Raw genomic sequence first — 25,575 nt, forward strand, 5'->3', positions numbered from 1 at the left:
ACAGTAGAGGTAGCTATTGTCTGTATTGTTCAAGCCCATCTGGTTGCAAGACAAGGGCTGGCTGACAGTTCTGTCCTCGTTTGGCTGGCAAAAGCTCTAGTGAGAGCTATATATCATATCTCATATTTGAGAAACAAAAATCATAATTGTATCAGCTTCCTGATAAAATGTTCAGCAGTCCGTCTGCTGCCTACAAAGAATCAATCACTTTACTTCAGAGAAGCTTTGTTAACAAAAGTTTCCTCAGTGTTGTGTCCCGAGACAAAAAAAAAATAACCAAACCATAACCAAAACTTGACTTCTTCAGTTGCTCCTCCAGAGATTGAGATTCAACACTGATTTTTTTATTACGGTCAATTTTTTATTTTTTTCAAGCTGAAATGCTACTTCAGTTCACCTCCAGAGGTATATGCATAAACTGCGATATGAGCAACCAGGCAGCAACATAAATATAGAAACGGAAGAAGAGACAGAGCTGCAGTTTGTTTTGTAAGAGTGCAACGGTCAGCAGATGAGTCATACATTCGAAAACATCGAAAGACTGTCTAGAAGTCCAGCAGTGGGTTCCTGCAGTGGAATATGAAAGTGTTAAAGGGCCATTATACATCAACAGAAGTCGCTTGTCAGATGGTCAAAGAGCTTCAGAAACCCCCCTCCACCTACATCGTTATAATATTTGAATTAGGGGCATCTGTACTAACAATTTTTCGAAATTTTTCTGTAAACCAACAGTCCAACTTTTAATTGACTCTAAACGGGAACTAAATTATCATAATGCTGTGTTAAAGAAGAACTGAACCTAGTGATTTAAACCATGAACTCATTTGGAAACTGTATTCTGAGGGGAAAAAATTGAGAAGTTGGATAATTTTCTCATAAGCTTACATACAATCACACTCCTTTTTGCAACCAATGGAGTCACCATCCGCTGGACGTTTTTTAGACTCAGGAGTTCTTTCCATATTTTATATAGGCTGTCGTTATCTCCAAATTTGAGCCACTATGGCTTCTTGTGTCTCTCTGTGACATCCAGCTTTTCACCCCACCTCTGTGTGTGGTTGTTCAGCACAACTATAAACATTCATTGTGTAAGTATCAGTTTTAGGGGATGTGGGCAAAGAACTGATGCAGTGTTGTCACTTTACATTTTACCAGTACTGCTGAGGTAATGCGGTTGGGAATACTATGGCTTGGGGCATGTTACATTAGTTTTTACAGATGGTTTTAGAGGCACTTAGCTCAGGCCTGGGCCTGCTGAGGATCACAACAGACCTGCCTCAGTCCCACCATTACACATAGATCTGTTCTCTGCCCTACAGCCTTCGATGAAACATGACTTCTGACTCTTTATGAAAGATATTTATATTTCATAGGCTCAGAAAAAAAAGACAAAGGAGTCTAATTATCCTTTCATTTACTAATTTTCTCTTCTCTTTGTGTTCAGTGCTCGCCCTCCTCTCTTCTCTTGAACTCTGAAAGACATGCTTATTAGCAGCTGTGGCTAAATAAAGGCAGAACAAACATGCTTTAATGATTGTGTCCCATTAGCTAGATGAGAGAGAAAGCCTGAGAGACACTGTTCATTATGCGTCTGAAGTATTGTGTGCACATACTATATATGCATGCGTATATAAGTTGGGGGACTTTTCCTCTGCAGCACCTTCATAATGCGCAGGTACTGTACAGAAACAGAAGGAGAGACAGAGATGCAGAGGTTGTACTGATGTCTGCTGGAAGGAAATGGGAATGAATGAAATGAAATGGAGAGTGAGCTGCATGAGTAATGAGTCTAATTATGATTTGGGCTGCTGCAGGTATGATGGATTCCTTTTCTGTCTGCAGTGGTGAAGGACATAGCTCCCTTTACCTATAGTAACTATTGTGTGTGTGAGAGAGAGAGAGAGAGAGAGAGAGAGAGAAAAAACTGTATTACCACGTGTGTGTGTTCAAGTTTTTCATATTGCCTTTGTGTTTGTGTAAGTGCAACTTGGTTGTAAAAGCTGTTTACTGTGGGTAATGGTATGTTAAATGTGTGTCCCCTCGGGGTCAACTGCCAAACTCTGTAGTAAAACTCAGCCAGCCTGAGCCACTGAGCCATCCTCCCCATGCCAGCCCCTTTTACTGCTAACAACTGGAAGGCTGCTGTACTAAACATGAAATGAACACCTTGGTCTTGGAAATGATACGGTGACTGTACAATATGAATGCACCTTGCCCATGTGCACAGAAAATGTCATGTATACAGATGCAAACATGTTCTCAGTACATGCAATAGATAGAATATCCCTGTGAAAGGCATGTCTGTGAAGTATGGGAGGAAACCCACATGTACAGAAGAATACGCAAACCACTTAAAGAAATGGTTACTTTTTTAACCTGGAGACTTTTTAGGAGGTTGCACAAAAGTCGTTAAGGTTCCCATGAAACAGCTAGTGGATTGCTATTTGCTTTGGCATAGGTACATGTTTCCGATGAACAGGCAGCTGGGGAGTGACTTGTCACAGATATTGATTGCCGTTTTCAGTAGCCAAAAGTGCTGAATGTGTGTTATGCATCCCCCTGTTACTGAGCTTAGCCAGCAAATAGGACCGTGAACTAGCTAACGATAGAAACATTTAGCAGCAGTTTGAGCAACAAACCTACCGGTATAAGTCAATACTGCGTAAATCACCTCTGTAACTGGCCTCCATCATTCTCGGATGGGGCGAAAGGGCCTGGGTCCAGAGTTTTCCAGACAAATTACCACAGCGTGTACTTTTCTAGTAGGTCACAAATTCTAAATACCATTAAAAATAACTACAAAACAACGTTTGCTTTTATCATTGTTGTGCCTGATACTGCTGCATAGGTGAGATATAGAGCAAGACGTGTGTGATAAAATCATACTTAAACATTGATTTTGACTATGTAGAAACTTTAGATGTAGAATAGGTTTTGATAGGGGATGTCTGGTGGAAAAATATTTTCGAATAACACCAGGGAGTTAAATCTATCTGCAGTGTAACTCTATCTGTATTCTAGGTGAATTTGATCCTACCTCCAGTGTAGGGAGCTAATCAAAGACAGTTTGTTGACTGCTGTTTCACACCAGGCTGTTCATGAATAAAATTAGCAATCATCTGGTTCATTGAAATGACAAAATGGAACTGAGCGAAATTGATCAGCCCCTATTGGTACTAATAATATTTGTGTCGAAAGATGTTTTAAATCAGAATCAAAACCTGATCCATATGCCCCTCCTTTACCCAACAGGACGGGCGTTGCTGCGTTTGAACGGGGAGAAGCTGGAGAGGATGGGAATCATCCAGGAGACGCTGAGGCAGGAGGTCCTCCAACAAGTCCTCCAGCTGCAGGTCAGAGAGGAGGTCCGCAACTTGCAGCTCCTTAGTAGAAGTAAGTAATAACATGATGTCTGTGTGTGTGTGTGAGAAACCGTGTTTCTGTGTGTTTCTGTGAGTAACTGTGTCTTTGTGAGTAAAGGTGGAAGATAAAGAAAGTGACAAACAGGCGGAGAGCAGTCTGGTTTGGTTAAATTGGAGGGAGGCAGTCTGAGAGCACGCGTGCCTGCTGGGACAAACATGGAGTTGGACATCCAATTGTTTGTGGCTGTGTGCGATTTTATTGATGGCAGCTCTTGATTTGCTGCCCTGCCTCTGAATGATGACTTCGGTAAACACTTTTATTATCTACCTATCAATAAACTGGCTCAGTCAATCACTGCTGACCTGGTTTCAGAGGTTTGATGTGGCTTGCTTCTTGCAAGTCTGTTTTGGCTGTTGTAGAGGTTGTTGTAGGTGGTTGTTTTCTCTGTTCATTGATTGCTGCAAGTGTTCAAAGTGAAATGGCCGCACAATTACCTTTCCCTGGAGTTGAAATTCAAATGTTCTTCAGTTTTGCAACCAAATGTTCGCTGTGAATAAATACTACATACAGTGGGGTCAAAAAGTCAGAGACCACTAGTCAAAATGCTTCTTCATTGCAATTTCAAATGATAATATAAGCTGAACAGTTTGAGTGAAAAGTTGAATCTTCACAAATTTCAGAATATCTTAGTATGTAAGAATTTTAGTTGAAATCATTTTTAAAAAATGTACTAAGATTAACAAAAGGATGTGAAGTGTGTTGTTGAGATATCTACTGAGGTAAGCAGGCTAACCAGCTAACCCTGGCCCTTCCCAGTCCAAAGCTCCTTCACTAGCGGTGTAAACAATTATCTGGTTTTCTCAACGCCCAGTCCGGACTGCTAGCTTCACAGCTAATGGAGTTAACTGGCTAACAGTAGCTACCATTAACAGCAGTTAGCTGTAACTCAGCAATCTGCTGTCCCCTAGTTGTTTTGTTGGACCAAAGAAGCCCAAGGAGTCCTGACTGTCGTGGACAGTCACTTGACCTCAACCCCATTGAACCTTTATGGGGGCACTTTATGGGAGACTGAGAAGGCAAAGCATTTTGGGACATCCCATGAAACTTTGAATAAAACAGGTTTTACACAAACCTGTGGAGTTCATGCCTGCTTGAGCGCATGCTGCCATGAAAGCAAAGATATTCAGCAATTCGTGGACATTTTTTCAAAGATTCATCTTTCTTCTTAAGCTGATCTTACCATTTGTAAAGAAAGAAATAGTGTTATACTCTAAACAAATGCAGATAGATGTATTTTGACTGATGTCTCAGATGTATGGGTCTCAGACTACTGATTGATAAAGAGAAAAAAAATCCAAATTCATGTACTGCAAATATGAATTTGGAACTGTTGTGTTTATTCAGCCTTATAAAGGCACATTTAAGGTTTTGAAAGATGAGAAAGATTAATTTTTTTTAATTTTTCATGATATTTGTATTCAGAACAAAATGGACTCAGCGCCTTTTAGCTATTTCACTCCTTTGTTTTCCTTTGGGCACCATAGTCTTCAAGATCATGACCTACATTCAGCTGCAGCAGAATCCTGGCTGAGCTCATGTCACCAGTGAGAGGGGATCTGCAGCACTTAAGGGGAATTGCAGCATGCTTGTTGCTTCAGTTGTTCCCACTGTGCTGCCTGGTAATTCAGTTCCCAAACAAGGAGGGGAAAAGCGTCTGGAGGCTTTACTGTTCTCTTCTTATTCATGTCGCATCCTGAAGAGCACAACCATTTCTGCAAGAAAATGGAAAAAGAAACCGCATAACCGTTTTCTTCTAAATGGTCCACTCTCCCCCGTGACATAAGTGGGTCAGACCAAAAAAAGAATATTTTGTTAGTTCAGGCAGAGCAGTGGACTTGTGCCATCAAATGATCATTAAGAGCCGGTTGGTGTGAGGGCTCTTACAATCAGCCGCTACTCTCAAACAACTGAATGAAGTGGTCTTTGCAATCCAACAAGCTCACACTCTCACTCTCTGATCATTCATGCAAGAGAGTTTGCTCCGACGTAAGTGCCTGACAGAAATTATATAAATAACTCTGGGTTTGACGCCCATTATCATCTTTCTTTGGCCCCAACTCCAGGACCTGAAAGTGTTTTTGCAGACGTGTGAAAGGGAGGGAGACATAATAAATGTAAGCGAAATACAAAATAGAGATTGCAAATGTAAGTCTTAAAAATGGGCTCCTGACTGTAAGATAGCATTTGAAAATATAATAATCCGAAGTCACTGAATGGCTCTGTGAAATAGCTTGAATGGAGCGTTTTTCAATAGCTACGCAAGAAAATAAACTTTAAGCACCACTAACCAAACAACGTGAAGTTGTTGTCTTTGAACTAATGGTGGTCAGCACTGCGACGCAACAGGTGAACTGAATATCGCTTGAATAGCACTTGATCTGACTTCTAGAATTACCTTTTGACGTTTGGCGAGATAGTGACAGGAAACACAACAGGGAAGAAATGCAGTAGATATGCAACAAAAAGGACCTGATCAGAGTCGAAGCAGGGATGTCACAGCTGCTTTAACCAGCGGATGACCGGGACACTCAAACTTTTATGACATACATGCCCACCAAGCATGTTGAATAGAATTAAAACTGGATTAAATTGAAAGATGGAATGCAATTTACTGGTAAGGAGACAGAATTTAATTGCTGTTGGACACTTCTATTAATAGCGCAATGCTAATGTAATTTGCCAGTTCACCAGGCTCTGACTTTAAGCTATAAGGGCAAGCTAATTTGGTGGCCTCATAAAACACCTGAGGCTCACAGGGGTGGAGGGTATTCAGAGGTGATGAAGGCGGAACAGGGTGGTAAGCATCTGGAGTGATAATGGGGGTTGCTTCGGTGCTGGAAATTAAATGAGAAGTGTGATGAGGTGGTGATAAGGTGGTAGATGAGGGCAGAGGTGATGAAGGTCTCAGTGTGGACTGGAGCACTGAAAAAACTGCTTAACATTAAATGTCTGTCCTGACACTTCGGTTCAGTTCAAAGTTCATGCAGTCTCACCAGAGTCTCTGCATCTCAGCATATTCTTTCAGACAACTCGACCTCGACATGGATGAGGTCACAAAAATGTTCAGTCTATTGGCATGAAATGTCTCTTAACAAGTGAAATATCTTGACAACTACTGGATAGATTGCCATAAACTTGATACAGACATTCACGGTCCCCAGAGGATGAACCCTACTGACTTTTATGATCCCATGACTTTTCTTTTAGTGCCACCAGCAGGTCAAATGATCACGTATGTCAGGAAATATGTTGACACGTACATGATGGATTGCCATGTACATTTTGAATAGACATTCATGGTCCCCAGAGGGTAAACCCCATGAACTTCGACTGTCCTCTTACTTTTACTCCACTGCCACCGTGAGGTTGGCATTTTTGCTCTTTAAATGAAATGTCTCAACAACTGTTGGATGGCTTCCATTAAAATTTGGTAGATTTCCATGGTGCTCAGAAGATGAGCCCTAGCGACTTTGATCCTGTGACTTTTCCACCAGCCGGTCAAAATGGTTATAAATGTAGTGAAATATGGTAACATGTGCGTGATGGGTTTCCACATAAGTTTTTTTTACAAACATTCATGGTCCCAAGAGGATGAATACCCATTGATGTTAATGATCTTCTAACGTCCCTCTTGTGCAACCATGAGGTTGGCTGAATCAAATATTTCAACAGCTAATGGATGGATTACCATGAAATTGAACACACATGTTCAGGATCCCCACAGAATGATTCATGAGTGGTCTGTCACTGAAATTCACTTCAGGCAGCTAATGTGTATAGTGCTTATTAGAAAGTATTAGTATACCAACACGCTTAAATGAGATTGTGAGCATACCTCCAAAATATCAGCATGTTGACATCGTCCTTGTTAGCACGTTCAAGATGTTCACAATTGGCTAAAAACACTGGTGTGCCTGGGTGCAGCCTCACAGAGCTTGGCTGCACTCCTCTTCTTCCATGGAGAGAAGGTGCTGATGTTATGACGAGCAAATTGCAGGTGATGCTGTATGCGTGGAGAAGCATAGTGATGTCGGAATGGACAGATGAGAGCTAGAGGTGAGAAAGAAAGAGCCGAAGAGTGGCTAATGCACCTGCAGGGTTTGCTGTCAGGCTCATGTTTGAGAAGCAGAGCACAGGCTGTTGGTTCACGCTGCACTCCACTCAACCCTAACACACCCATGCAGCTATTCTCCCAAAGCGACTCCACCAATACATTTACAATCCTGGGGTGATTTAGTAAAGCCGTGCGTCATACCGCCTTGTCAGGTCTGATCTAGCTGCAATAGATTTACCAAAAATTAAATATTGATCTCACAATAACTGCTGAGAAGAGAATGAAAATTCAAAATAAGCTTGAATGTGATGGGAGTTTGTCTGTGAACGGAGCCATGACAGCACAGTATGACACAGCGCTAACAAGACCCTCTTATTATTCACACCGGCAACTTTGTAAAAAAAAATTCCCATAAGTGATTTCTTATAAAAAAAAATCTTTACAAGCAATAACAGCCCTCTCTGTGTCTCTCTTTTGAAAAAATTAAAAATGGGCAAATGGTAGAAAGGAGCACAGAAACATCTGAAGGATAAGATTTAAAAAGGGATTGAGCAGAAAAGGAAGAATAGCAAGCAATAATAAAAAAGAATTTAAAAAACGAGGGCATGGATTGAAGGTGAGATGTTTAAAGTATGGGGGAAAATACAGAGGATGAAATCAACAGATCACAGAGATAAAATAACGAGACGGGGCGAGGAGGTTAATGAAGGAACATGGATAGCGAGAGAAAAGCCTCTGATAGGTCCGATAGCTCCTTTTTTTATTCCCCTGGCTGTGGGGCCCTACTTTCTGCTTCATGCTAATCTGTCTGAAGCAGGCTCACTTGCACAAAGCACTGTAATAGCATTTCACACTCGACGCGGAATCACATTACTTCTGTTGCAAATTATTGTTGAAAATGTTGTTCTCCACCCAATACCCGAGGAAAAAAACGAGTTTGAAAAAGGACGTGTCTGTGACTAAAAGAGATAGTGATATTTTTTGGTTTCACTGGAAACATGTGGAAAGTTGTTTACGCAGCTCATCTCTGTGTTTTACCGACAATTTGATCGGTAAATGAAATGATTCTGGGAAAAGGATTTAACGACGGAATTAAATTTGTACTAAAGGGCAGTCCCCAGATTTTACACATAAAGGTCAGCTTGCTCATCACATCGAGGACTCCATGAAAAATGGAAAAAATAGAAACGCCACGCTATATAATGCTTCTTTGAACATACATTGCCTCCATGTGGTGTTTCGTGTGCATCTACTCATCAGACATGGAAGAAATGCAGAGACGCTCCTTACAAGGGCCTCAGGCTGTTCCGCCTCATGAGTACCAAGTTATTACATGAGCCCTCGGTGCTGATGGGTTGGATCGCGCTCATGTTCAACTTCATTTTGATCACAACTTCACGCCCGTAAAGTTTCATGACTGCATCAACACGAATGTAGGCCTAGGTGAGCAAAGTGTGGGAAGAGTGAACCCCCCATACTTCCAGCCTTTCTCAGACCGTGCCCGCCTCAATCTTCATGTTGATCTCAACCACGCACCTGTTAAGTCTGTAACTGTGTCTTTGCACGGCTGCGATGCTATCGCGCTGACAAAAATCTGGCCGCTGACAGGCAAATAAACACCTGCCAGAGCACTCAAAACGGCTTCTGTGTTCAGTCCCGCTGCAATAAATATCTCCAGGACCACACTTTGCCATAATGACACACACAGACTCACCAGGCGTAAACATTAACTGCCAACGCGGTTGAGGCTGGTGACATGTACACCTAGCAAGTATAATTGTTGTGTGCTGTGAACCCTGTAAGTATAATATATTAGATAATGTGGGAAGCTTCCTAAAGGCAGACAAAATAACCCAGACGGTTTCTTGAATTAGTCTTTAAATGGGAAGTATTTAACATATTTGACACAAACTGTAAGGTGGAGAGATGGAAACATGCTTTTGAGTTGCATTATGGAAATTGTAGGATGCACAAGTCCCTCTATATGGAAGCGTGATACTACTTTTTACGTTGAACTTAAATGTGTTTGGTTCTCTGCAACAGCCGACAAGCAACACTTCTTTTCCATTCCTTAATTAACAGACACATCAGTATATTTTATCAGATCTGCAGGATAGTTCTCACAGACTTTCTTGCAAAGTACCACAGGATACATGAATGGAACCATGATTTAATGAACGGGATCATTTAAACAAAACACAGTGCTGAGTGATAGACTTTTAGGCGTGCTGTGTGTTTGAAGAATGGAAGGCAGCAGACAGCAAGGAAATAAATGTGTACAGCAAACATTTTCTGAAAATGAGCAAAAACTCGGAATCAAGGGTAATTTGTTGTAGACTCGTGGAGGAAATTAATTCCTTCAAAGAATAATGTGACTATCACTAGTTGAAATTGTGAGCAAAGAGAAAACAATTAAAGTTGAGTCACGCTGCGCTTGAAGCACTTTGAACGTCATCCCCGTTTTTTTCATCCTACACTGAGAATAGCGACCCTCACACTTTTGCCAAAACATGGCTTAACACCTGTAGTGAAGTTTTGATACACACATTATCAGGGACAAGCTTTTTGAAATCTGTCCTCTGCTCCCAACTCCAACAAACTTTAAACCTTTCACACTGTTCCATTCCACAGAGAGCGTGAACTTCAAAACCTTTTTTCTTTTCTCTTATCACTTTAAACTTGGCGCAAAGTTACACTTCACGGTTAGATAACAAAACTTATTCGAAATTTGAAAGTCGCTGACGGTTGAAAAGTAACGCAGTGTGGAAACTCAAAGCAGAACATCAAAGTTGAATGCAAATGTACGTTCAGTATAAAGGTCCCCCCCAATCTCTCCCCCCCCGCCACGTTAACCTTCGCTGTTCGCATTGTTTCAGTCTGTTGTTCGTGTTTTCTCTTGCACACAATCCTTTCATGGAAGGGAAAGCTATTCCTTTTTGTGCATGAATGTTGTATTTGTATTTTTTTAGACACAGTATTTCATTTATTTTCAGGAGCCTGGTGGCTGATGTCTTCCACAGCCCAAAGCCACAGCTCTCTCGGGGCAGTGTGAACCACGCAGGGGTTGTTGTAACATCTGGATAGCTTTGGGAAGGAGGATTCAGATCAGAGCCTGGTGGGGTATCTGCCCTTCTTCTGCTCCTCAGCTTCTGGTTATTGGTATATCTTTATAATAAACTGTCAGCTCTTCCTTCCTTCTCAACGCATCAAAATTTCATCAAAATCGATCTGCGCCTTTGTGTCTAGCCATCTGCCGCGTATCAGACTCTCAGCGATAATTAGCTGAAACAGGATGACGTTGCGAATAACCCTCGATGCGGGCCTAGACCCCTACCCCACCTCAAAAGATGCTGTCGCGAGAGACCGTCTTGCCGGCCTTGTTCCTCTGAACGCTCCTGTGATGTTGCCCATCCATGCAGAGCTTTACTCAGAGCTCCGTGTGGCGTCTGCCAGCTGAACTGAAGCTCAGCGTTAGAATATGAATTAAACCCTGAGCGTGACAGACAGGGGGAAAGGAGGAACATGTCAGTTCTCCTCAGCACAAATTTCGCCTAGTTGCTGTTCAAGCACCCCCCCTCCTTCCCCACCGCCTCTCCTCTGCTGCACCTAGGCTCTGACGACTCCATTGGGAGCTCATTTAAAAGGATTTCTATCAGAGAAGCGGTTGTCTGTACAAGCCTCGAGTCATACCAATGCCTCTCCATCCTCCCGTCTCTCTCTCTGTGTCTCTCTCTCTGTATCGCTTCCTGGGTCAGGTTCACTCCTGTGCCGCCTTACATCTGTCTGTGTCTAGAGACAGGTGGCGCATCTTCCCCGGCTATCAGCAGAGGAGGGCTGAAATGCCAACAGTCTGGGAGAGAAAAGTCTGCCTTCCCACTGACACTTGGTGTCATTTCAGGATGGAACGAGCTGGCTGGTTGTCAGGGAGGCCACCTGCTCGCATCTGTTGTTTCGAGAGGGGGAAAAGAGATAATGACTTTGAGAAAAAAAAAAAACGGCTTGTTATTACCTGCTGATTAAGTAAATGTCATAATTTCTTTCCCTTCAGCTTTGAAGCTTTATAACGAGTTAACTACAGCGCATTTTGAAACACCTTTATTTTGGGGAGTTTCATCCTCTGTATGGCGCTGTTTTAGTGTCTGTCTGTCTACCTGTATCACAGGTATCGCCGCAATCCTCATGCACTACCAATGACTCTCTCACTTATTCAGTCAGCCAGTGTTTCATACTAAATTATTGGCTGTTACAGAGGTTGGTTCTCTGTGATGGAGTGCAGTGTGTTACATGAAAAGAGGCCAGCGGCGCAGGTTACTTGATAATTCAGTAGAGTCGGGGGAGTAGAGTAAGGCGTCCCACACAGATTTAGGAAGGTCATGAGCTGCATTTATGTGCTTTGAAAAAGGCTCTCAGATTAAAGTGAAGCAAGAGAGTTTTACCAAAAGGTTCCATGATGTCCTCATTTTCCAGCTCATACTTTTATTTCAGTTGTCTAATAGATAATGTTTACACGCCTGTCTCTTTAAGGCCCCATCGCCTACAGAGCCCAACTGTTGCTCTGATTGGTCAGCTCTCACAGGCCTGAGCAGGCACCGCCCAACGTGTTCCCTCATCACCTCTGCCTCCACCTCTGAATTCGGACTGTGTGACTTTCTCCAAGGATTAGTACTATTACTACTATTTTGTTACTTTCACAGTGTTTATATAGCATCCAGACCTGCTTTGTGGATATGGAAAATCACACTTCCTACAATACTGGACCTTTAACAGACTTACAATAGACCATATTCACAGGATGGCCATTTTCCTCTGGCGTAGCACTCGGAGTGGGAGGCTCTAAAATTGTAGACCCCTGCTTTGTTCCCCTGTTGCAAGTACTTTGAACGACAACTTGTTATCATTCACCTCTTCCTGATTGATCAATAAGTGCAAAGACGATTGACAAGAGACCATATTTCAAGGTAAAACAACAAATTCAATGACCTGTTAGGTTACGTTAGACAACCGCTAACATTAGCATTCAGCCACTTGCTAGCCAACGTGACTGCTTGATAGTGTAACAGAGCACATGTTGGACACACACTGATGAGGAAGCTTTGAAATGACACGATTTGTTTATATCACTTGCAACCTGGAACACGTATCATGATCCATCTCGGAGCATGACATCGGAGTAAAGTGGCCACTGTGTGAATGTGGTTTACAGGACATGTTGTGAGGACATCATTTTCTGCTTTTTTCTATCCATGGGAATCCAAATTGTAACACAATAACACATCCTCTCTCTCTCTCTCTCTCTCTCTCTGCAGCCTCCTTTGGAAACTTTTCTTAGCTCATCCCTGGATCCATTTGGCAGCCCCCCTTTTCCTTCATCCCCCCCCTGTCACAATACATCTCCAGGAGCCATGGAAGAGTTGCTGTCTTCAGATGTGTGAGCAGAGAAACAAGGAGTGAAAGGGGAGAGGACAGGCCTATAGACTACATGCCAGCAGCCAGTCTGGAGGATTCTCATTCAACACGGCCAATCTGGTTTACGGTCATTGAGACAGAGACAAAGCCCCGCTCAAGGCAGGGGTACCCACTGTAACATAGTGATAAGATGTAAGATTCATGACACTAGTGATGATGTAGGCTGATCTCTGGTATAATTTTTGACCGCATCAAGTCACCCTTTGGTTTCGTGTCTCATTTGGATCCGATTGGTTTTGGAAAGAACTGGTGAAACACACGTCCCATGGTCTTTTTTTTCTCTCTCCTCTGGTAAAAGGCTTTCATGAAAAACTTGGTTATGGTTCAACATCAACTTGTGAACCCATGATGATCCCATGACGACCGCCCACTGGATCTGAGGTGAAGGAAAACTCCCGGTGGATCGCCAACTCCCCCACCGACCGACTTATTCCAATAAATTAATAATCACTTCCCCACCCATGGGTCACACTGCATTTTCCTCTCAGGACTTCACTTTGGAAATTGTAGGTTTTGGAGCATCAGCAACAACACTTAAAGCCGAATGTCATTCCAACAATCAGTCTTTTTGTATTGTGACTGATCTGCAGTATTTCAGCGAGAAACTAGAAATATGAAGTATATATATATATACACAGTCTGAGCGTTAAGAATAACTGTAAATCTGCGTATACTGTAACAGTACCATAGTCTTTTATTAACGGAGTGGATCCTAACGTCTTAGAGTTAAAGGGTAACTCCACCTATTTTACACTTTGAAGTGTGTTTACAGGTCTTGGAGTTTAAAGTGAATGAATATGTGGAAAAAAAGTAGTATAAAGCCTTCTGTGGCTCTTAAGGTAGCTGCATGTATCCTGATATTGCCTCCAATGATGTCACTCAGTGGCTACATTGCATTATGGGTAATAAAGGCACCAGGTTTTGAAAAGGAAGAAGAATGTGCCGAAGGAAAAAGAAGATCATTTTATTGATTTTGATCTATATACTTAATGCAGTGCCAGACCAGCAAACTGCTTCTCAAAACCTGGCGCCTACATTACCCACAATGCAATTTAGCCATAAAGTGACATCACTGGAGGCAGATTATCAGATTACATGCAGCTATCTTACATTACTTTTTTCACACCTGCAGCAGTACTCTCGAGACCTGTAAACTCACAAAAATTGGAGTTACCCTCTAACGTGATAATCACTGATCATGCTTTATAAAGCAATAATTTAAATCATGATAGGTGGAGAGGTGTAGCACTGTATGGGGGTAAATATTAATCAATCTTTTTTTAATGAGTCGAGATGTATGAAGTATGAGTGTCTGTATGAGGGAAATGTACATTTTGCCTGTTATGGCTACTGCATTTGCCAGCCTCATGGCTTCTGTCTTTAGGGTGCGCGCTATTACTGTATACTGTATGTCATCTCTCACACACGAGCACTAAGAAAAGGACAAGCCTCTGTTGTATTCCGCCCACTTTCTGTCACTGCTGTGACACAAATCAAGACTCTGTGACAGCCACCCAGATGCAAGATTCCCGGCCTAACTGAAGCGAGCACCCTTTGATGTCACTCCAGACGGCAGCAGACAACTACGTATGACGTCGACGTTTAAGTCTCGTGAATAAATAAATTACATAAATAAATAAACCTCGAACAAACAGAAGCATCCTTCCATCTGTCCTGTGACGAGGACTCTTGGGGCTAATGTGAGTAATTGGCTGTTCAAAAGGGAGAAAACACACTGTATTATTTTTTGGAATTCCTGATGTACTGTAAATATTGACACTTTTGATTTACTCTGTCAGACGATTGATGACGTGTTTGAAATTCTGAAAGGAAAAATGATAAATATGTATCTGATTTACAGATGTGAAGATGTGTGGTATGGAGCGTGATGGAAGCTGTCTTTTTAGAATAAACTAATTGACATTATTGCTCCTCATTTTCACACTTTCATATTTACTATAATGTAATAACTGTTTTTCCTCTTGAGGTGCTTATTATAGAACCAGGTCAGCAGACATTGAAACACAGAGACATATTAGATACAAAAGTTACACTGAAAACAACAAAATACCCTTATTGGAAATAAGGATGATAGAAACTCAACTTTAAAGGTCCAGCGTGTAGGATTTAGTGGCATCTAGTGGTGAGGTCCCTCCCCCATGTTGGCCGCTAAGAAATGCAAAGGCCCTCTACAGCCAAGGTTTGGTTTGTCTTTTCTAGGCTACCATAGAAACATGGCAATGCAACATGGTGGATCCACGGAAGAGGACCAGCTCCCTCTGTAGTTACAAAAGTCTCATTGTAGGGTAACAAAAACACACCAATTCTTAATTTTGGGTGATTACACATGAATGAAAAACAGAAATATGAACATTATATTCCATCTCTGTTAATAGTTCTCCCTAAATCCTTCACACTGGACCCTTAAAACCAAAAGTGACCCTCAGTCTCGCACATTTTTAAACCGTTTTTTTCTACGACAGAAATCACTTCTTCTTACCATCTTTGGAAACGTGTTCAAATTGTTGTTCTCCCCCCGTTATAGAGAGTCAGTTTTTTTCCCATCCTCACAGTTGACGAGAAAGGGGAGTGATAGAGTGTTGTCTGAAAATAGCCATGTCTCTGTGAGGAAGGATAGCTGGTTTATATACTGGGGAAATTCGAAAATAGACCAAAATAAATGTAGCGTTCGACTTTCCCAAAGTAAACACAGGGTTCGTACGGGTGCTTGAAATCCTTGAAAGTGCTTGAATTTCAATGTTGTGTTTTCAAGGTCTGAAAAGTGCTTGGATTTTAGTTTAAGTGCTTGAAAGTACTTGACATTATGACTCTGTGTCTTGGCAACATTGGGATCAGACTGGATAGTTTTCTTATTACAAGGAGAAATAAAATAAGTGTGTGTGTGTGTGCGTGTGTGTGTATCATCACACATGCAGCCTGGTAGCAATAGAGAAGGACGGCTGCGGAGAAGGTGAATTTGATGCAATTTGGACTGATGACACGTTCAATATTAATAAACTTTGATGAATAAGCGAAAATCTTATAAAAGTTTATGTCAAAAAAGAAAATTACAGGGTGCCCACAGGTCTCTCTTTGTCCCGGTGTGCAAGTGTACCTGAAGAACGCCAAGTGGCTTCCTTTTTTTTTTTGGATAAAATGTGTGTTCTCTAATTTCTAAAGTTTTTGCTATCATGAAACATCATTTTAGATGTTTACAGCATAATACAATGTACATAATTGTGATAAAAAGTAAAAAAATAAAATAATCATGAGTGTATATATATATTCCTGTAGATGTGTATTTTACCCCAGCGATAAGGTGCTGGAAAATTTTGTAAATGACCCTTAAAAGTGCTTGAAAAGTGCTTGAATTTGACCTTGAAAAATGTGTATGAACCCTGTAAACAGCAGCAGCAGCAGTAACAACATGGAGACAGCGAGGGATAAAATGAGTAGAATCAAAAAATGGAATAATGGAACCTGTGTACGTTCAACTGTGATAACCTCTGCCACATTTATCTCTTTTTCCCATTCTTCTCTGACACTCTTAGTGGGAGCACAATCATTTAAAGAAAACAATTCACAGGTTTAGAAAGAACAATCTTTCCCCGTCGTTCTTTTATGTCTCCTCGTTTCACACACACAGACACACACACACACACACACATTCAGCACCACACACAGAAATCCATCTGGACCCATTTAAGTGGCATGAAAGTGATTCCCCTCAGTGGCCGTCTCCACAGGTCCTACAGGTGTCCAGAGATGTGACTGTGTTCCGGCCATAACCAAGAAACGCTGCACAGCTCTTGTGGATACTTGTTTTCTCTTTCTCCGTCCTGTTCTCTCTTTTGCCTTCATGCTATGCCACCTTCCCCCGACTTTTTGTTTCCTTGCTGTTTGCTTTTTTTTCCCGACCATTAATTCCTTCCTTCACTCATCAGTTATTACCTTAAATAGCGCACGTTTACAAGAAAGTCTCCAACTTGCACCTGTGCTCTGACCCGTCACCCAGGATCGACAAGTTAAATCATGTACAACTCTAAATGCAAAACAGTGCCGCCTGTCTAAAGAGGCACACATGCTTTGTCTTTGTCTTTAGCTCTCTCTCTCTCTCTCTCTCTCTCTCTCTCTCTCTCTCTCTCTCTCTCTCTCTCTCTCTCTCTCTCACACACACACACACACACACACACACACTGAGACCCAATTACTGGGAGACATGAAGCATCTCACCAGTTGATAACAAGGCACGTGCATGATAAACAGATCCAGTGAACAGTGGCCCTTCTCAACCCCGAATAAATCCACAGAGCAGATGGTTGGATGGTGCAGTTAATTGGTTACTGTTTATTACGAGGTGTCTTCCTTTTTTGAAAGCTTGTCTTCCATCATTATTCTCTAAAAAAATAAATAAATAACACACCCAAACGCCAAGACTCTCCACTCAGCTTGTTTAGCGTTATCTGCCCGTGCCTTTGATCAGCTGGATCTCAGTCCGCTGACAGCACTGATGTAGAATGAGAAACGCTCCATCTGCATCCATCAGCCTGTTTTGAGGAGCCCTTGAGCAGCTGCCAGTGAGCTGCTCAGTGACATAAACAGCTGAAGACTGTAATTTTTCTGGCCGGCACCCAAGCGTTAATATACAGTATTACAAAGCAAGTCAATATGGGGGGGAAAAAAAAAGGTATGTGTGCTCGCTCAAATTTCACTGAAAAGGTCAAAAGATAAATAACACAATCAGCTGCTGGATGGACTCCTCAAGTGCCTTTCAGGGCACAGACCACTCCACCTAGCTAGTTTTAAAAACCATTAAATAGCCTTTTGCTCACTCAGCAGAGGACGAGAGGGAACATAAATCACCAACCTCCGGTAAGAGGATTAATCATGGGTCAAACAAGGCCCCGCGTGAACTATTCATCAGCGGCCATTAAAGAGAGCAGGAGGAAGATTAAAACTTTATCAGGTGGACACGCCGTGCAGGAGAATGGCAGTCGTCACTTGTGTCGAGAGTGAGGCACCCCTCCGGGCTCGGTGTGTCGGGATCCAGCTGAGCATCGCCTAGAGTACACTGAGGTTAAAGCAGTTCCCAAGATGTGCACATGACAACTCCTTGAAAATCAAATACCATATTTAAAAAGTGAGAAATATGCTACAGGGGGCCATGATTCATGTTAAAGCCGCTTCTGATCACAAGACAGCACTGCCCCCTAGTGGAGGATTAACGCAGACTATAGACTGGTCATTAAAAATCTAGAAATCAGCAATAAAAATAAACACTATCTTGTTCATATATAGTTTAAAATTTTTATCAAAGGAGATCTATGATGCGTTTTCATTTATTCCTTTACTTCAGTGTTTTGTGTAGGTTCTTGTCAATGTAAAAGATCTCAAAAGTTAAGAAAACACTGCTCCTGAAACGCCGTTTTGCCACATAAGAACTGATTTAGCACAGTTTTGTTGTTGTCGTTAGCGGTGCTGTTTCAGGCGTGTGTGAGCTGACCAATCAGAGGAGATTGGGGAGTCAGGAGGCGGGCCTTAAAGAGACAGGAGCTGCGGCACTGAACAGAATGAGCAAACTGATGTGTTTTTTGAGCATTAAAGCATGTAAACCTAATCTAGCAGCAACCCAAAATAGAACGAAATATAACGGTATAAATATAATGAATCTCATCTTTCTCAGTCATCTCTTGATTTTGTGCATTTTAATTTGAAAAAAAAACCCCATCACTTTCTCTTTTATTTAAAGTTGATAATCACGAAAATGCATTTAAAGTTACTGACACACAAGTGGTACTGTGGGCTCGCGCGTCACCAGGTACAATAAATGAGGCTCTGCCGCCCCCAAGCGGCAACACCGGGAATTGTTTTTAAACACACAGCCACATTACATCATGGTTTCAGATGATATTTCCCACTAATAGGAAATATTAGGTCATGATGACTGGCACCAATCAAACACTAAGAGAGACCCCTCTGTTGTTTTCCTTGCTCAGACCCGAGTGAGGTGGCACTGACACCATGAATGATTCATGCAGTGAGCTGTGGCACGGGGAGGACGTGGCTCCACACCATATGTTAAACATTTATTATTAGCCCACTTAAATGCCAGGGGACTGCCTGTAGCAATTTAAAAAAAAAAAATCCAATATTGTACTGAGTGTCGTCCTAATTATCAGTTTTTAACACGAATAGGATTGTGTCTCATACATAAATATTGACCTTGAATTTTGGGGGACTGGGGGGAATAGATCATTATGGGGTCTGGTTTTATATGGAGGGGGGGGGGATCTTCGCTTCAAACTCACCAGCTTTAAGCAAAATTTGGGAAATATTTTGTTATTCCAGTGGGTTTCTTTTTTGGGAGACATCTACTTGCAGTAACCGGCCTACAATGACAAAGAATAGCCTGCCACTGCCTGGACTATGATCATTTTCCCCCTGACTGATCTGTTACAGGGGGGCTGGAAGGGAACGCACAGGGAGATCATTTAGCAAGCAACTAGATTAAAATACTTGGCGTAGGTTGATTTAAGGGAATTTAATTTAAGCCCTGACCCCTTTTTTTCCTTCTTCTTCGTCAGGGAACGAGCGCCGTTACGTCGCGAGGAGAAGCAGCACGAGTCGGTATCGCGGCGGGGTGTTTCTTCTTTTTTTTTTCTTTTTTCTTTTTTTTTATTAAGACAGAAACATTAACGTGCTTCGATGTCGACGGCGACGATAATAATAACGCGAGAGTTCGCAAGTTGCTTTCAAGACTGTAGTTGCAAACTGTCAAAAGGTGGAGTGGGATACGCGCATGACCTAACACACATTACTGTAATACTGTACACGGCCGCCGCCGCCGAGATAATATCCGTATAAAAAAAAAAAACCGAAAAAAAAAACAACACCGAAATAATCCCGAGGTAAGGAGCCGAGGAGTGAACCCACGGCGACCGAGATTTTGGCTTCTTTTTCGGGCTCGTTTTTTTTTCCTTCGCTTCGTCTTCTTTCACTCTCGCCAACTGTGTCGCTGCCGTCGAAATTACTGCACTAAACATATTTTGTGCCTCCCTTTAGCTCCAGCCAGCGCAAGGATTTTTTTTTTTTTTTTTTTTTTTTACTCCTCCTTCGTAATAAAGTCGCCATTTTGCTTCACTGCCTATATAAACCATCCTGTATTCTAATATTTTTTCCCCTCCGAGGAGTCGCGGACCCTACCAATCTTTCCGGGGCTTATTTTCTAATATTTCTGGAAGCGTTTGACGAGAAGACAAGAGGTTGAAGAAGTGTCCTCGTGGTTTTACATATTAATGCAGGAAAGGAGGAGGAGGAGGAGGGAGGAGGAGGGGGGCAAGGCTGTTGGAAACTGGGAATAAGGTGAAAGTATCCGGGATTTTTCCTTTTTTTTTCATGTACGCACGAGATTTGTCATTTCGCTTCTCCTGCCCGGCTCTGTGGTTTTTTTCTTCCTCTTCCACCTCGTCGTCGTCTGCAGAGAGGGTGGGTGGGTGGGGGGGGGAAGACGCCGGACGACGGTGACGACCGTCCGCTTCCTTTCAGGCCCCCCAGCCCCGTGTGTGGCCGGTCCTTGACGCACGGCAGGTGTGATTTGCCATGTAACGTAACATTGGCGGAGAAAAACGCCCACTTTTAGGTGCCTGTCTCCTGACCCCCACCTCCTCCTCCCTCCTCACGTGGGTGACCCGGGGCCACCCGGCCCCTGGTGCTGGGTGACTGCCCGACAGTTCAGGTAGGTGTGGCCGACCAGAAGAAAGTGTAGCTGTGTGTTTTCTTTTCTACCACATGAGAGGCAAACTCAGTAACCTTGTTGTAGTTGACACACACACACACAAACTCACAGACACACAGAGCATGGCAGTGTGCCACGTGCGGAGCTAAAACACTTATTTCCAGGTTGGAGTTTGTCAGCAGATTGTGTGAGGAGGAGATGTGAGTGGGTGTCACCAGGTTTTGTTGTGTCTAGCTGAATGTATGGTAATGTAGGGCTGTCGTTTACTAGTAGAATTCGTTTTCTCCTTCCTCAGCTGCAGCGTTTGTTTTGTTTACTGTACGCATGTAAGAGCAAAACTCCCCCCCCCCCCCCCCCCCAAAAAAAAAGAGTGCTACATCCTAAAGAATATTACAGTCAAGCTGGAAAATGCACACAGAGGTCAGAGGCGTCACAAGCGTCTCTCTTCAGTGCACACTTCTTCGCCTCTCTCTCAACACGTTTGTTTATTTTAAGCCCTTAAAATGCTTGTGAGTAGATATCTTCACACATCATACAGGAAAAGGAAGGTGTCTGCATGTCTGCGTGTGTGTGTGTGAGAGAGAGATATTTCTGCAGCTTTGCAATCGTGCAGCAAGCTCATCGTGCCTCTTTTTTTTTTTTCTTTTCAAAAGTGAAAAAATATCAGCGACTAAAGAGCTAAAAGAAAAAAAACCTAGCGAGCACATTATCGCCGTGATGGATGAGCCGTCGGAGCTCAATGTAAAGTGAATAGCATGGCTTGTAAACAGACACTGAGTGACCCCCTGCTGGGTGACCCCTTTGTGTGCTGTTGTAATTCATTAGGAGAGTGACACGAATGTGTGCTAAGAGAAAGCATGTTGGATCCCAATCAGTCCCACTTAGCGTAATTAGCGATTGTCAGCCTTCATCCATTAGACTGTCCCATGCTGGTCTCTGGGAACTCGGGGTTGAGCATGCGGAGCCCCTAAAACTGACAACCAAGGCTTACTATGGCTAATAGTAGTGTGGCATTTGTAACGGGTTGGTGGCCTGTGCTGTGTAATCGATCTAGCAGTCAACAAACGCGGATCGGCCCTCACATGAAGCTCAGAAAACTTTGTGACCTGATGGAGAGACTAGGTTTGATTTTAGAGACAGAAAGCAGGGTTGTTAAGGAAAAAAGGGAGCTTCGAGTCCCCCCGTCTCTCTCTTTGACTCACCTTTTGTTTAATAGCCGGAGCATGGAGTTAGCGTGTAAGTGGGAATATTGATTTTGAAATGAAACATGGAAGGTCACACCCTCATTACCACCAGTGATGATGTGTGTGCCCTCCACTCAGATAACCTTCACTCCGGCAGCAACGATGGCCGTCGCGAAGAAAGTGCACCGTGGAACGAGGAGACGGCATTATTACGGGGTATCGATGCGGTGGACAGTGCTAATAATAATGTTTTGACAAGCGACGGAACAGGATTAATGAGCGGCAGGAAGCATCCCAATGTTGCCTCCAGCTATCCATAGTGTTTCTCCTGTGTGTGTGTCTCTGCCCCCTCAGCTGCCGTCACAGGCATGGAGAGCCCAAGTGGCCCCAGGCTCGGGAAGCTGTCCTCGTCAGGGCTGCCAAGGGGCCGGACCCCCAAGCATGGACATCCTCAGGAGTCTGTCAGAACCGCACCGGGCCCAGAGAACAACAACAGACACAGTAAGTGACGAGTCACCGCGTGTCGTCAAATAAAAACAGTGCGGTGCCTTCAGGGTCTAACTGATATCACTCCGTTTGACATCATAACAACAACTTAATTAATGTTGCTCCAGGACCATCACCAGAGCGACGAGGTCAACCCTGGAGACTGAGGTGCATGTCCCCCCGTCGATCCTATTGTTCTATTGTTGACTTATTATTATTTGTTATTTGTTTTTAGTCTGGTTAGGTTTAGGCAACAAAACTACCTGGTTTGTGGTTAAGTGAAAGAACCTTCCACAATTACAACTAATGTTAAGGATAACTCTTCCCACGTATGTACTTTTCTGGCCTTTTCCCCGAGTTGCAAAGGTATAAGATAACCCCCCCCCCCCCCCCAAAAAAAAAATTACTTGTCACTTCCAATGGAGGTACCAAAGCGACATTTAACATGTCTTTTGCTTGAACATATCATGAAGTAAATGTGGATTGTCCAATACGATGGCTATTGTTATTGGTAAAGTTATTATTGGATAATGACACCATCAGCATTTAGATCGGTTCAGACTATAAACTCAACTATCACTATACAATTGTTTCCAAAGGCAGGCTGGCAGCCCTTATACACTGATACATAAACACACGTTTTGTCTCCCATGTGCATGTTTTTACGGTCTTTTAGAGTCGCGCGGCTATGAAAACACAAAAATGCGACTGGTCAGTTGTTTTTTTTTGCTTTTTGACTTATGAAGTAAATGTGTATTGCATAATAAAATGGCTATTGAGTAGAGTCACCATCTGCGGTTAGCTTGGTTCCCTGTAAACTTCTGCTATTGGGCACAAAATCTCTGACACTGAAGCTTCGTGGTGGCAGCCTGGCACCATTTCTGTCCGTCTCCCTTATAGGCTGATGAACGATTAAACTACATGTTTTGCCCTGTGTCGATGTTAGTTTATACTCTGAGGAAAACAGAAAGTGATCCAGATATCGTTGCGACAGCAGCATAAACTATAATAGAACTTTAAAAAACGCTAACTGGGGGGTGTCTGTTTCCACTTAATTATGATGTTGGAGTTAGAAACACCAACACACCAACATCAGATCGTGGTGCAGTGTTCTTTACAAGTTGTTCAAAAACGTGTGTGAATGAGGAGAGATTTTGTTTGTGTGATCCAGGTCTGCTCATGGACTTGCCTCCAGGGTGGATTTTATGCGGCGATGAAGTGTAAAGAATGTTGTTTGTAAACAGCGTGACACGCTAACACATTTATCTCCAGACCCAGTTGACTTTCCAGCGGCTAAACTTTTTGAGATTCCACACTAGCTGCTCGCAACTTCAGTGTTGCTTTTCAAGGATTTGATCACCATACTAAACAAATAACTGTCCCTGCTGCTTTTTTTGAATGGGTTGTGTTTTTACAAAGAATCCGCGGTCCCCCCAGCCTCAATGTAATCCTACCCCTCTCGCCACAGAAGGGCCTGGAAAACGACAACATTTTTCCTCCGCCTGCCTTACAGTGAGGAAACCAAACAAACAAGTAGTGCCAAGCATTGACATGAGTGAAACCCAGAGCCATCTGGATGGAGATGGAAGATTTTGGAAAGAGCCGAGCCGGACTGGGGGAATTATGTTTCAATCCAATAACCAGCAGATCATCATGACTTTGTTAATGGAGTGAGGCAGAGTTGGAAAACTTAGGCCGGTCTAATATGACCCAGTTGTTTTGGTTGCTATGAAATAGCCTCTCATTCCCAGACACACACACATACACACACACAGCAACAACAAACAGTGGACTAGGTGCTTCAATTTGTTTTCTCTCTGTGTTAATGTTCAACCCCGTAGGCTGGATTTGCATGTCTGTGTGGGTGCGTGCATTTGTCCGCGTGAGCGTGGCTGCTTCGCCGTGGATAGTAATACGAGAGAGAGAGAGAGTGTAGGAAAGCATGTAACAGTTCATTCTCGCTTAATTGTGAATGCATTTCTTAAACCGTCTTAATTTGGTGTCTTTATCCGCCTGATTGTCTGATAGTTAGCAGTGTAGCACGGGCTCACAGTCTCGTCTCCGGCTCCTTATTGTATACAGGCTGCCTGCTGCTTTTCGCTCTAAAGAATTCATTGTAACACAACGCAGTGTTTTTTGAATGACAGCTTTTTTTTCTCCTTAGCAGCCTCTCAAGAGTTTTATGTTTTATAGATTTCTTTTATACTTTATGACTCAATAAAGAAGACGTGTTTATAAATCAATCAGCGCAGAGGAGGCAGGGAGGATGGAGGCTTGAGGGCTGTGAATTGAAAGAAACAAGCTCGGCTTAGGTTCACTAATGAGAGTACTGCCGATGATTGTGTGTGCGCGCGTGTGTGTGCGTCAGTTAATGCTATCACAGATGGCGGTGGCTTGGTCCCGCTCTTGATGGGACTTTTTTTTTGGTAACTTTAGACTCGACTTCTGCAGCCTGCCTGTTTCATTTTCATTTTTTCACAGTTGATTTGCTTTGACTCGTGAGGTCTTTTGACAGATATCGTGATCGCTGTACGAGCCAAAACCTTTTGTAGGAATGCTCATTTGTACCCAACAAGAATGTTTCCTTACATTTGGAGAATATGATACAAAGGCCGGGGCACCTCTGTGGTACCCCAGTGCTTCGTTTGTTATGGTATGTTGTGACACATTTTGCCTTTATCATAAAATTGCAGCTCCTCATTGCAGATTTGGATATTGCACATGGCCATATTGGGATTAATTTTGCAGCCCTAGACTCTCATTAAAGTAAAGCCTTTCAAAAAAATACCAGTACAGTAATTATATCAGTTTTGGGACTGCAAGTCTGTGCTAAAGAGCCTGTGTTTGTTAAGTCTGTTCTGAGGACAGCTTCCAGCACAGTTTGATTGCACAAGATAAAAATCTACATTCCACCACGTTGTAGTCGAAAAATTGTCCTGTTTGGCTGGAAAGTTGCTCTTATCTGGAACCCTACCAGGGGTTTCCCTTGCCTTTAGAGAGGCTTAGCTGTTATTAGTGGACTGAGTTTTTATGTGATTATGAGGTTTGAAGATTCTCTAAGAACATCCAGCAGCAACCTTCAGGGGGGGAAGAAAAAAAGCGAGGCTTTCGCGGAAAACATGCAGAACCTGGTGCAGCAGACGGGATCGATTTACACATGAGGCAGAGTATAGGGAATGGCTGGGGAATTTTACATTTTTATTTCAAAAAAGACACTCAATTACCGT

At 42.8% G+C, this 25,575-nt stretch overlaps 2 protein-coding genes across 8 annotated transcripts in view; both read left to right on the forward strand.

Annotated features, from left to right (window-relative positions):
* The window catches only part of LOC115585825 (sterile alpha motif domain-containing protein 10-like), a 53,212-nt gene extending 38,343 nt beyond the window's left edge, over positions 1-14,869 (forward strand). For both annotated transcript variants that reach the window (XM_030424480.1, XM_030424481.1), the window contains 2 exons: positions 3,253-3,393; positions 12,784-14,869. In XM_030424480.1, coding sequence (XP_030280340.1) covers positions 3,253-3,393; positions 12,784-12,806 — 164 coding nt within the window. In that variant the 3' untranslated portion in view covers positions 12,807-14,869. The remainder of the gene's footprint in view (positions 1-3,252; positions 3,394-12,783) is intronic.
* Positions 14,870-19,244: 4,375 nt separating this feature from the next.
* znf512b (zinc finger protein 512B) overlaps positions 19,245-25,575 on the forward strand; it is a 31,548-nt gene continuing 25,217 nt past the window's right edge. Inside the window, exons 1-2 of one of the 6 annotated variants that reach the window (XM_030422883.1) lie at positions 19,245-20,678; positions 22,217-22,363. In XM_030422883.1, coding sequence (XP_030278743.1) covers positions 22,231-22,363 — 133 coding nt within the window. In that variant the 5' untranslated portion in view covers positions 19,245-20,678; positions 22,217-22,230. The remainder of the gene's footprint in view (positions 20,679-22,216; positions 22,364-25,575) is intronic. The other 5 variants (XM_030422881.1, XM_030422885.1, XM_030422882.1 and 2 more) reach the window with 5 other exon arrangements.

The sequence above is a fragment of the Sparus aurata genome, chromosome 7, assembly GCF_900880675.1.
Source record: "Sparus aurata chromosome 7, fSpaAur1.1, whole genome shotgun sequence".
Classification (NCBI taxonomy): domain Eukaryota; kingdom Metazoa; phylum Chordata; class Actinopteri; order Spariformes; family Sparidae; genus Sparus; species Sparus aurata.